General features: G+C 42.3%; 1 protein-coding gene across 2 annotated transcripts in view; it reads left to right on the top strand.

Moving 5' to 3' along the window:
* Positions 1-13,865, top strand: part of sp4 (sp4 transcription factor) — a 61,242-nt gene that overhangs the window by 24,695 nt on the left and 22,682 nt on the right. For both annotated transcript variants that reach the window (XM_048550522.2, XM_048550531.2), the window contains exons 4-5: positions 5,229-5,466; positions 11,010-11,209. In XM_048550522.2, coding sequence (XP_048406479.1) covers positions 5,229-5,466; positions 11,010-11,209 — 438 coding nt within the window. The remainder of the gene's footprint in view (positions 1-5,228; positions 5,467-11,009; positions 11,210-13,865) is intronic.

A 13,865-nucleotide genomic window follows, 5' to 3' on the forward strand; every position in this document is an offset into this window, starting at 1 on the left:
AAAGAGGTGGTGTTAGAGTCAGTGAAGGTGAATGTAGGTGGGGAGTTGGGTGGGGATAGATCGGTCCAGGGAGGACGGACAGGTCAAGGAGGCAGGATGAGGTAAATGGATAGGAGATGGGGGTGAGGTTAAGGTGGGAGGAATTGTTAGGGAAGTGGGGACTAGCTGGGCTGGTTTTGGGATGTGGTCAGGGGAGGGGAGATTTTGAAGCTTGTGAAGAACTCATTGATACCCTTGGACTGCAGGGTTCCCACGCAAAATATGAGATGCTGTGCCTGCATTTTTCGGGTGGCATCATCGTGGCAATGCAGGAGGCCCAGGACGGACATGTCATCCGAGGAGTGGGGGGAGGAGTTGAAATGGTTTGCGACTGGGAGGTGTAGTTGTTTGTTGTGAACTGAGTGTAGGCATTCTGCAAAGCAGCCCCCAAGCATCTCCTCATATTTCGCTTGGGAACCTCATCCCGCCTCTTTGACCTGTCTGCCTCCTCTTTATCCATCGTCTGCCTCCTCTTTATCCATCGTCTGCCTCCTCTTTATCCATCGTCTGCCTCCTCTTTATCCATCGTCTGCCTCCTCTTTATCCATCGTCTGCCTCCTCTTTATCCATCGTCTGCCTCCTCTTTATCCATCGTCTGCCTCCTCTTTATCCATCGTCTGCCTCCTCTTTATCCATCGTCTGCCTCCTCTTTATCCATCGTCTGCCTCCTCTTTATCCATCGTCTCCCAATTTATTTCAGAATCCCCTTTTTCTCATTCATTTCTGAAGAAGGGTCTCGACCCGGAACGTCAAACTTTCCTGTTCCTCTGCTGCTTGGCCTGCTGTGTTCATCCAGCTTCGGCAGTTCCTACTGTCTATACAACATGACCTGCCAACTGTTGTACTCGATAACCCATATGAGTGAACAAAAGCATGCCATATGCCTCCTTGACCACTCTATTGACCTGCCTTGTCGCCCTCCAGGTGCAATGGACCTAAACACCCAGATCTTCCTGTGCATCAGTTTTCCCCAGGGCTTTGGCTTTTCCTTTTGCCGTATAGTTTGCTTTTGAATCGGATCATCCAAAATGCATCACCTCGCATTTGCCTGGATTGAACTCCATTTGCCATTTCTCTGTCCAACTCACCAGTCTGTGTTCTGCTGCACTCTCCAACAGTCCCCTTCACCATCTGCTACTCCACTGATCTTAGTGTCATCTGCAAATTTGCTAATTAGACTATCTATACCTTCCTGCAGATCATTTATGTATATCACAAACAACAGTGGTCCCAACACTGATCCTTGTGGAACACTACTGGCCACAGTTCTCTGTTCTGAGAAACTCACTCCCACTACAACTCTGTGCCTCCTGTTGCCCAGCCAGTTCTCTATCCATCTAGCTAGTACATCCTGGACCCCATGTGATGTCACTTTCTCCATCAGCCTACCATGTGGAACCTCATCAAACACCTGGTCCATGTCGTCCATGTATATGGCATCAACAGCCCTTCCCTCACCTATCAACTTTGCCACTTCCTCAAAGAATTCTATCAAGTTGGTAAGACGTGACCTTCCCTGCACAAAACTATGCTGCCTATCACCTAATAAGCCCATTTTCTTCCAGGTGTAAACAGATTCTATCCCTCAGTATCTTCTCCAGCATCTTCCCACCATTGACATCAGGCTCACTGGTCCATAATTACCTGGATTATCCTTGCTACCCTTCTTAAACAAGGGGACAATATTAGCAATTCTCCAGTGCTCCGGGACATCACCCGTGCTCAAGGATGCTGCAAAGATATAATCTGTTAAGGCCCCAGCTATTTCCTCTCTCTGGAACCTGAGATAGATCCCATCTGGACCTGGGGACTTGTCCACTCTCATGCTTTTTAGAATTGCCAACATGCTTTCCTTCCCCCATCGCGCCCCCCCCCCCCCATGCTGACTTAACCTCAAGTAATCAAACATCTATCCCTAACCACAACGTGAATACCAATGCAAAGTACTCATTAAGAATCTTGCTTATTTTCTCTGACTCCTCGCATAACTTCCCTCCTTTGTCCTTGAGTGGGCCAACCCTTTCTCTAGTTACCCTCTTGCTACTTATGTACGAATAAAAGGCTTTGGGATTTTCCTTAACCCTGCTTGATTAAAGATGTTTCATTACCCTTTTTAGCCCTCTTAATTCCTCGTTTCAGATTGGCCCTACTTTCCTGATATTCTCCCAAAGCTTAGTCTGTTTTCAGTCGCCTAGACCTTATGTATACTTCCTTTTTCCTCTTTACTAGTCTCTCAATTTCACCTGTCATCCATGGTTTCTTAATCTTGCCCATTTTATCCCTCATTTTCACAGGAACCTGTCTGTCAAATCTAATCAAGCTCTTTTAAAAACCTCCCACACATCAAATGTGAATTTACACTCAAAATAGCTGCTCCCAATCCACATGCCCCAGCTCCTGCCAAATTTTGCTTTAGTTGGCCTGCTCCCAATTTAGCACTCTTCCTTTAGGACCACTTTCGACTTTAACCATGAGTAATGTAAAACTTACGAAATTGTGATCACTATTCCCAAAGCAATCCCGTACTGAAACTTCAACCACCTGGCCTGTTTTTGCGCGTCTCCTCCCCCCCCCCCCCCCCCCCCCAATGCCAGGTCCAGTATGGCTCCTTCCCGAGTTGGACTATTTATGTACTGCTCTATAAAACCCTCCTGGATGCTGCTTACAAATTCTGCTCCATCTAAACCCTAACACAAAGTGAATCCCAGCCCGTGTTGGGAAAATTTTGAAATCTCCCATCACCACCGCCGTGTTGCTCCTACATCTTTCCATAATCTGTCTACATTCTTGTACCTCTATCTCTCATTTGCTATTTGAGGCCTGTAGTACAGCCCAACATTGTTACCGCACCCTTCCTATTTGAGTTCTGCCCATATTGCCTCAGTGCTTGACTCCTCCACAGTGCCCTCCTTCAGCACAGCTGTGATATTCTCTTTGACCAGTAATGCAAGTCCATCCCTTTCCATCCCTTTCACCTCCCTCTCTATCCTGCCTGGAGCATCTATATCCTGGGATATTTAGTTGCCAATTTTGCCCTTCCCTCAACCAAGTCTCAGTAACAGCAATAACCTCATACTCCCAGGTACTAACCCAAGCCCTAAGTTCATCTGCCTTACCTACTACACTTCTCACATTAAAACAAATACACCTCAGACCACCTGCCCCTTTTGCGTTCATCATCTGCTCTCTGCCCACTCTTCCCCTTGGTCTCAGTGACTTCATGATCTCATTCCTTAGGGATGTGGTTATGGACACCTGACTGGGATATCACAGCAATTGCAGAAAAGTGATTCCTGGATGGGCCAGACTGGTGGCTTAGTGTTCCTTGATATAGATGTTACAGGAATGGTAGGGGGGGCAGCAGGGTTCAGTAGAGGAGGGGGAATGGCATTTTCAGTTAACAATAACATTACAGCTGCTCTTAAGTAGAACGTTCTTGGAAGAACGTCCAGTGAAGTTATTTGGGGGAACTAAGGAATAAGATAGGATAATCACCTTTATTGAGATTGTACTATTACACAGACACACACACAGACATTCACCCCAGGAGTCAGTGGGAAATTAAGAAACAAATTTCTAAGGAGATCTTGTATTTGTCAGAATGATAAGGCATTTTAACATTCCAAACATAGACTGGGACTGCCATAGTGTTAGGGCTTGGCCGGCAAGCAATTTGTGTGTACGAGAAAATTTTCTTATTCAGTATATGGATGAGCCCACTAGAAAAAGGGTAAAACTTTTCCTTCTCTTGGGAAATGAAGCATTGCACGTGACTGAGGTGTCGGTGGAGGAGCATTTTGGGGTCAGTGACCATAATTCTATTAGTTTTAAAATAGTCATGGAAAAGGATAGACTGGATGTGAAAGTTAAAGTTCAGAATCAGAGATTATTCAGCAAGAACTTTGAAAAGTTGATTTGGAGCAGCTTTTCGCACGTAAAGGGGTAGTTGGAAAGAGGGAAGCTTTGAAAATTGAGATAACGAGAGTCCAGCGGCAGTATGTTCCTATTAATGTGAATGGCAAGGCTGGTAGAGATAGGGAATGCTGGATGGCTGGAGAAATTGAGGATCTGCTTAAGAAACAGGAGGACTAAATGGCATGTATAGACAGCTGGGATTGAGTGAATCCCTTTGATTATAAGGGCATTAGGAGAATGATTTATTTGTGAATTATAGGAGGAATGATTAAGTTTGCAGATGACACCAAATTTGGTTATGTGGTGGACAGTGCAGAAAGTTGATTGCAGTGGGACCTTGATCAGATGGGCAGAGGTATGGCAGATGGAGTTTAATTAGATGAATGTGTGGTGTTACGTTTTAGTAAGGCAAATTTGGGTAGGACTTAACTGTAATGTTAGGCTCCTGGGAAGTGTTCCTGAGCAGAGTCCTTGGGTGCTGTTTTGCAGCTCCTAAAAAGTGGAGTCTCAGGTAGACGGGTCAATGAAGAAGGCATTTGGTACACTCTCTCCTTTTATTGGTCAGTACTTTGCATAAAGGAGGTAGGATGTCATGTGGATATTGTTTAGATCACTTTTGGAATACTGCGCTCAGTCGTGGTCTCGCTGCTGTAGGAAAGCTGTTGTTAAGCACGAAAGGGTGCAGAAAAAGTTTACACGCGTTTTGCAGGGATCAGAGACTTTGAACTTTAAGGAGAGGCTAGGGCTGAGGAGTAACCTTTATAAATCATGAATGGCATGGATAAGGTGAATAGCCAAGGTCTTTATCCCAATGTAGGGAAAGTCCAAAACTAGAGGGTATAGGTTTAAGGTGATGGGGAAAATCTGGGCCTGTTACCCTTTTTTAAAAAAAACTATTGGCAAATTGTAATTTGTTGATGCTAAGATTATTTGCTCCTTGTGTCATTGTAGTATTTGGAGATGTGAGATAAATGAAACTGAGGTACATTTCATTGTGGATCTTTTTTTAAAGAAAAAGATTGAGGTGCTGAATGACCACCTCTCTCTCCCAGGTGTTTATTTCTACAAATTTGTAGAAATATTCATTGTCATAAGTCCATTTTTGAGAACTGAATAGTATCAAAGACTGTGTGTTAATTTGCTCAACTTAATGAGGAGGAATAAGTCGGCAAGACCGGAGCTGTTTTAGGTTAACTTGGATGCTTTAACCACTTTTTAAATGTACAGATCAAATATGAAGAATACGTAACTTTACATGTAATACTCTTCCATAGGTCAACAGCAGACCCAGGATGGTGGTGATACAAAATGGCATATGAAATTGCAGCCTGCAACTGTAACTCCTGTTACAGTAGCTGTTGGCAACATTGCCAATGCTACACTGGGCACTGTTAGCCCTAACAGCATCACGCAAGTACAGCTCCAACCAGCTAGTGACCAGGATGTTCAGCCTGGGAAAAGGCTAAGGAGAGTTGCATGTTCATGCCCTAACTGCAGAGATGGAGAAGGGAGGTGAGTGAAGAAATGAAAATTCTACCTTTTTAACTTTCCTTTATTTTTTAACGTTGAATTTCTAAAGGATATATTAATGAAGTTATTTGTACATGGTGAATGTTCTGTAAAATATGATACCAAAGCTCATTTTTGGCATAGAGTGCGAAAGAATGTTTTTAAATGCTGTGTTTTCAGTACTCATTAAAACGCAGTTCCAAAACCACCATTACAGTTTACTTCCCATTTTGTGCAGTCCTTATCACAACACTAAAACCACTGTATCTCCCTTAAAAATAATTCCGAAGTATGCATGCTCTGTAACCTCATGTCTGTACAATCAGATGAGATATGATCTTAAATTGGGAACCTCCTTTTATTGTATTTGTAAATGGCTGCAAATATAAATCTGTATTAAATGTAACACAGGTGGGAATCATCCCTTTTTTTTCCAGGAGGTATAAGGAAGAATGGGTAAAGTTGGAAAACTATTTCAATCTTCCAGATCCAAAGATCCTAATATTGAAGACTCATTGCTCAGAATCTGAACCATTTCAGAGTGGTGAATGAATCTAAATAATTTGGCTTCTACCAAAATGTTGAGGTTTACAGAGATGAGGACTGGCAAGACCATAGAAAAATATAAACAAAGCTTATCATTTTTCATTGTGTGGGGTTGGGAGAGAATGTAAAGCAGTGAGAGTGAAGTTCAGGGCTAGATTTTCAAGTTTAAGATGAGCTGCCAGTGCCATAGGAGTTTTAGAAAATGTAAGATGAGCATGTTGCATCATTGCTGAGCAGCAGTCAACACACTGAACAAAAAACTAAACACCACAACCAAGCATCAGGTACAAGTCAGAAGGTATTCTGCACGAACTGGCCAGAGTGCGCAGTCATACAGTACAGAAACAGACTCTTTGGTCCAACTCGTCTGCGCTGACTAGACAAGACAATCTGACCAAGTACCATTTTCCACCACCTGGCTCATATTCCTCTTACCTTTCCTATTTATGTACTCATCCAGATGTCTTTTACATGTTGTAATTCTATTCACCTCCACCATTTTCCTCTGGCATCTCATCCCATACACACGCACACCACCCTCTGCATGAAAAGGTGATCACTGATCCATGGAAAGCTTTCAAATCCTGGAGGCAGTGAAAAATAGATCCATAAGTCAAGAAAGCCAGTTTTGTGTCAGACTGGAGAAGTGTGGATATTTTGGCCCAAACAAACTGAGGTGATCTCAAAAGATATATTGGAGAATGTAAAAATTAAAGTTTAGACTTTTGAGAGTCAGTCACTGAAATAGCATTGTGTCGTATAATAGAAGCTAAAAACCCTGGATTTGTTGAAATTTATGATTGGAGCCCATAGTCTCTTCAATCGATTTTATATTGAGCAAAGAAAGGACTTAATTGTACTTGTATTATAGTGTACGTAGGTAGAAGCCCAATCACTAACTCCTACCGCTCTGAAATGTTTCCGATGCTGAGCAATGAGCTTTTAAATTTGTACATATGTAATAGTTGTACCAGAATTGGATGAGATTAGATTAAACGAGTTGAAAGTAAAAGTGTGGACTTCATGTGACAAGTGTGGCTGTAGGAAATAATACTGATGTATTTAAGGGGAAATTAAGTGTGAGCCTAGGAAAATAGGTTTTGTTGCTTGTTAGATGGGCACTGACGGGAGGATGCTTGAGTGGAACGTGAATGTCAACATGGATTGTTTGGGACAAATGACCTGATTTTCTGTACTGTATACTCTATTTAATTGAATATAAATTCAGTTCAGAAGAGTTAATCTAAAACAAGCAAATAAGCTTCTAACAATTGCATGCCCTGTTTATATATAGGGGCATTTAAACAGTCCTTGGACAAGCATATAGATGATTATGGGATAGTGTAGGGGGATGGGCTTAGATTAGCTCACAGGTCGGCGCAACATCAAGGGCCGAAGGGCCTATTCTGCATCGTATTGTTCTATGCTCTATGCAAGCTCATGTACTGTGGGCCCTCCTTCCTTCTGGCTCCTTCAGTCTAAATGCTATTAGTACATGTTTACAGGTCTTCCATGCTAGAAATTATTTTCCCTGCAACCGCAGGAAGTGCTACACCTGCCCCCACAACTCCTCCCCCACCCCCATCCCAGGCCCCAAGAAGACTTTCTACATCAAGCAAATGTTCACCTGAACATCTGCTAATGTGGTATACTGTATCCATTGTACCCATTGTGGCCTTCCCTACATCACGGAAACCAAGCGGAGGCTTGGGGACGGCTTTGCAGAACACGTACGCTTGGTTCGCAATAAACAACTGCACCTCCCAGTCGAGAACCACTTCAAACCAATCCCCCCCCCGCTCCATTCCTCAGACAACATGTCCATCCTGGGCCTCCTGCAGTGCCACATCGATGCCACCCAAAGGCTGCAGGAACAGCAACTCATATTCCACTTGGGAACCCTGCAGCCCAATGGTATCAATGTGGACTTCACAAGCTTCAAAATCTTCCCTCCCCCAACCGCATCCCAAAACCCACCCCAGCTCAACCCCACCTCCCTAACCTTTTTCTTCCTCTCACCTAACACCGCCTCCCATCTCAAGCCGTACCCCCATTTCCTACCTACTAACTTCATCCCACCCCCTTGACCTGTCTGTGCTGCCTGGACTGACCTACCTCCCTCCCTCCCCACCTACACTCACACTCACACTCACCTTTTACTGGCTCCATCCCCGCCTCTTTTGACTTTGACTTTGTCTCCCCTCCACCTATCATCTTCTCTATCCATCTTCAATCTGCCACCCCTTCCCCCCTCCCCCGCCCATCTCCTATTTATTTCACAACTGCCTTCCCTTCCCCCATTTCTGAAGAAGGGTCTAGGCCCGAAACGTCAGCCTTCCTGCTCCCCTGATGCTGCTTGGTCTGCTGTGTTCATCCAGCTCTACACCTTGTTTTCTCTATCTATAGTGAAAAGCTTGATGCTGGAAGCCATAGTCTGTAGACTGATTATTGGGATCTAGCTTTTTTGAAGTGGGTTATGCTATTTAATCAAGTGATTGATGTCTGGCTTATTTTCTTGGCAACTATTTTCAGCATAATCCAGAAGTTTCTTTCATTTGTCATCAATTATTTAAAATATTTTCTTGAACCTGTTGGCACTACCTCAGATTGTCCACAATAAACTTTTGGAATGAAAAATAGCCTATTCAGCTGTATTGAGCCTGCTTGGCCGATGTTAGATTATCCATCCCATGCATCTCAATTCCATTTATCTCCCTTTACTTCAAATCCCTAGACAACTGTGCCTAACAAAAATCCACCTCTATAAGGAAAATGCCAATTATCTTAACATTCACTGCCTTTGGGAGAGATTTTCAAGGATATCAAAAATCTGGGATATGCAATTTGTTCCTTTTTTATATTAAATATAAAAATGAATACGTTTGTCAACTGACATGAAACCAGATTTGAATCTGTCATGCCAGCACATAACTTTGTTTTTGTTACTTGGTATCTTTTAAGAAACGTTATAAATGTATGTGGACTGAATGGGAATTGTATATTGCATTAAAGCATGAGGCTTTGCTAAATGTCACAAATACTGCTTTCTGGCACTCTGATATGTAGCTGTTTATCTGCGGTGCTTTGAACTATAACTGAGGATAATTATTTAAAAAATGATAATGCAGTCTAGTAGCAACATACTAAATGCTGAGGAGATGACTTGCATTTTTGCTGGGGAGACCAGAGCTCAAACAAAGTCTGAAATAACACAGTGTGAGGCTGGATGAACACAGCAGGCCAAGCAGCGTCAGAGGAGCAGGAAAGCTTGATGTTTTGCTGTGTTCATCCAGCCTCTCACTGTGTTATCTCAGATTCTCCAGCATCGGCAGTCCCTACTATCTCTATTTCAAATAAAGTCTGGACTGGTTCCTATAGGGGGCAGATTTTGTCATTGATTGAATAAATATGCCGTCTGGTGTCTTTTCTGGATACATGGTTGAAGTATATCTTTGAATAGGTTCTTGGCGGTGTTCCTGATTTAAAGCCAAAAATGCCACCTGTACATAGACGTGTATTTGAAACAAAGTTGAGAGAATATTTCAGGTGGAATTGTTTCGCAACATATGTGTGCAATGAACTTTACGGCTTTAATACCTCAGAATTAACTAGATGTGAAGAGGATTCACTTTCAGGAAATGATTTTTAAAAAACCCAAAATATAAACTGAACATGGAAGTCAGAGATAATGGGAACTGCAGATGCTGGAGAATTCCAAGATAATAAAATGTGAGGCTGGATGAACACAGCAGGCCAAGCAGCATCTCAGGAGCACAAAAGCTGACGTTCCGGGCCTAGACCCTTCATCAGAGAGGAAGTGGTTTTGTTATGAAAGGATTGTAATTGCAGTCATAAATAGATTAGATTCCCTACAGTGTGGAAACAGGCCCCCTGGCCCAACAAGCCCACACTGCCTGTTGCAGCATCCCATCCCCCTATAACCCACACACCCCTGAACGCGACGGGCAATTTAGCATGGCCAATCCACCTAGCCCGCACATCTTTGGACTGTGGGAGGAAATCGGAGCACCCGGAGGAAACCCACGCAGAGACGGGGAGAACGTGCAAACTCTGCACAGACAGTTACCCGAGGCTGGAATCGAACCCGGGTCCCTGGCGCTGTGAGCCACCGTGCCGCATGATTCTTCTGATGTTTATCTGTTCTTTGAATTTAGATTTTCATCAACTGCTGCTAGAAATCCCCTTGTCCTGCAAATATTCTGTTTTGAATATATTCAGTAGTTATTAGGAAGCAGTTGATTTATTAAACGGCTGGTCCATTAAAAATCCACACTGAGCAGCTTGATTATCACGTGATGTTTTTATAGAATCCCAACAGTGTGCAGACAGCCCATTTGGTCAATCAAGTCCACACCAACCCTCCAAAGAGCATCCGACCCAGATACGGCGCCCCCTTAGCACATCCCTGTAACCCTGCATTTTTGCATGGTTAATTCACCAGTATTTCCCACAGCCATCTCCCCTAGGCTGCGTATCACTAGCCACTATGTGGGGAATTTAGCACGGTCAGTCCACCTAACCTGCACATCACGGGACTGTGGGAGGAAACCCATGGACACTGGCAGAAGGTGAGGCTAGAATCAAACCTGGTGCTGTGTTGTGTACCACTTTTTTATAACGGTTTGTTACCACCAACCTGAAATGAGTGGAAATTTTGCCCTTTTCGAGGCAGAGCAAGCACGAGACTCATTAATCAGTGTTTCCAGGTCCCAACTAAAACTAGCAGTGGTTCCTGGGGTTCCCCACTGAATATGAGACAAATTTTCTGGAGAACTGAACAGCTTTGAGTGCTGTAAAAATCTTAATTTCACCTTTTTGGAATCACATTTTCTTCTAATGCTTCAGCAATCTATTGAGAAATAAACTTTATTTATACTTGGGTACTGCATTATTTTCTCAAAGGGTGACTAACTTACAGCAAATGTTGGTACGCTTTAATTTTTCTTCTGGAATCTCCCAATTGTGATTTGTTTAAATAGGAGTTCATCTGAACCGGGGAAGAAGAAACAGCACATTTGCCACATGGAGGGTTGTGGAAAAGTCTATGGGAAAACCTCCCACTTACGGGCACATCTTCGCTGGCACACTGGTGAGAGGCCATTTGTGTGCAACTGGCTGTTCTGTGGCAAACGTTTCACCCGAAGTGATGAATTACAGAGGCATAGAAGAACTCATACAGGTTAGTATCACAGGCGTGGAACAGTGAAGAACATTATTTTGGTCCAGGCTCTTTAAATGAGCACTATTACACGCTGTTGATCTTCTCCTTTTCGCCCCAAACCCTTAAACGTCCGTATTATCGTCCAGTGCCCTCGTGAATGCTTCAGTTGAACAACCACACACTGTAGGCAGTGCGTTCCATAACTTGACACTTTGCTCTGTGAAAAGGATTTCTTCCCTCTTATTTGCTGCTTCTGCACAAACTTCAAGTCTGTGCTGTCTGGCTCTCAATCCATTTAAGAGCAGCAACAATTTCTCTGTCCAGTCCACTGGTAATGATGCTGGAAATGACTATCAGATCACGTCTTAGCTTTTTCCTTTGCCTAACCTTTTTAAATCTGTTCTCATAACTGAAATTTTTCATCCTGACACTATTCTTGGACTATTGCTTCTGTAGTTTCTCCAATTTGTTGACAACCCTTTTGATTAAGTGGACCCAGAATTGGACATAATATTCCAGCTGAAGTCTGACAAATAACTTGTCCAAATTCAATACCACCTCCTTGAAAACAAAGAATAGGAAGAATCTTTTAGTTGCCATTCAAGACCTGGATGTTTTCATCAGTGAATATCACTACAGATAACAGAAACAAAATTGCTGGAGAGGCTCAGCAAATCTGGCAACATCTGAGAAAGAAAAAACAGAGTTAACGTTTCGAGTCTGGTGATCCTTCCTCAGAATTCCAGTTAACGAAATGTTAACTCTGTTTTTTCCTTCACAGATGCTGCCTGATCTGCTGAGCCTCTCCAGCAATTTTGTTTTTGTTCCTGATTTACAGCATTCTCGGTTCTTTCAGGTTTTATTTATTACCACAGATAATCTAGCATTCAGCTCTATACTCCCTTTCTCTTTGGCTAATTCATTCTTCATCCTGTCTGGGGAAAAGGTACCTTGAAGTTGTTATTAAGCTGGCTTTCACTAACATTACCTGACAATATCCCACTAGGAGGTGTGATTAAAGTGCCAGGGACTTTGTTACAGCACGTCTTGTCATCAAAATAAAATAATACGTTCCCAGGGCGCTGCTGGGAGCTCATGAGCATTCCAGCACAAACTTTAACAATGAAATTCTGGGGTTAATTTATTTTTTTAAAAGACTTAATTGTCTTCACTGCTTTAGTCCAGGTTAAAGCTAAATCAGATACAGCATTCTAATGCATACTATGCAGCAATCTCTTTCGTCTTAACTTTTTAATCCGATTGCATTATATGAGTTCCTTCTGTGGATTTCATTCAGAAGCATCAGTAAGTGTCTTTGGAGTCTAATTTTTCAGTAAATTGGGGTGTTTTCTGTTTTGATTAAACTTTTGATTGACTACGCAGCAATAGCAAAATAACTACCTGTATTTGAAGTTACTTGCAATGTTCCTGAAATGTGTTTGCATGGTAGTTGAATGTCCAGATTAGACCAGTGTCTGAAAATGTGTGCAGATTTGTCTAGACCAGAGGAGCATTACCATCAAACAAAGCCACTTCACCATTGTCATTGGATAACAACTGAAGAATGTTTAGTTTTGAGAAATGTTGGAAACTAATGGCACTTATACTGTCAAGTTTTATAATGTTGAATGTCAGCATGAAGGCCCTTGATGCTCTGTTTTCCCTAATAAAATAAACAATCTGTTTGATACTCATGGGTTGAACTGAAAGGTGTATGTTTTGTTGTATAAATGTATTTTACAGTAATAATATTGAATTTTTAATCCATGTATCTGTCATCTTGAAGATGTACAACTAGTGAGTGTCAATTTTCCGAATGTATGCTGTCGGCATTCCAGTAGATTCTCCAAACATGGATCAGTGAGCATTTAAACAGGCAGGTTCATGAACAGAATTTTAACTGCTATTTTTATTCACTTTAGTTTAAGTTATTACATCAAGCCATATAAGGATATAAGTGACCAAGTGCAAATTGGGTCACAGGCAGCAAGTTTCCAAGGTTTAGAATGAGAGACATGAGCCAGGAGTACATTGGAATACTCTAAAAGAAATGAGTTATCAGTGAGGATTTCAGCATGCATATGTACTGTAGTCTTACACAGTAGGAAGTTCAGTTTTAGGTATGCCAAGTGCCCCTAGTAGCTTTGAAATATTCCTCATTGAACCAATGTTGGTTCACTGGCTTGATTTGTAATGAAAAATGTTGATGAAGTGCTTAGATAGGTGTAGTTGGGTCATGTCACGAGGATGGAAATAAGATATTTCCACCTTGGCATAAACATGAAGTTGGGAGCTTATGGAGTCCTGGAGTGTGGTAATAGACCCTTTTTGGTCCAGCAAGTCCATGCTGAATAATATCCCAAACTAAACTAGTCCTACTGCCCATATCTTGCCCCCCCCCCCAAATCTTTCCTAATCATGTAGCTACCCAAATATCTTTTAAACGTTTTAATTGTACTCCCATCCACCACTGCCTCAGGAAGTTCATCTCACATGCAGACCACCTTCTTTTTAAAATCACTCATGTTTGGGTTCCATGTGACATCAAGGTTGTGAACTGATTTGAAACCTAATATTTTAGGTTCACGTTGTATAATTAAATAGGTAATTTAGATTTTGGAACATTTGCACTGCAATTTTATCAGTTTTGTCAAAGAATGGTTAAAGTATTTAA

The sequence above is a fragment of the Stegostoma tigrinum genome, chromosome 2 (genome assembly GCF_030684315.1).
Source record: "Stegostoma tigrinum isolate sSteTig4 chromosome 2, sSteTig4.hap1, whole genome shotgun sequence".
In the NCBI taxonomy this organism is placed as follows: Eukaryota; Metazoa; Chordata; class Chondrichthyes; order Orectolobiformes; family Stegostomatidae; genus Stegostoma; species Stegostoma tigrinum.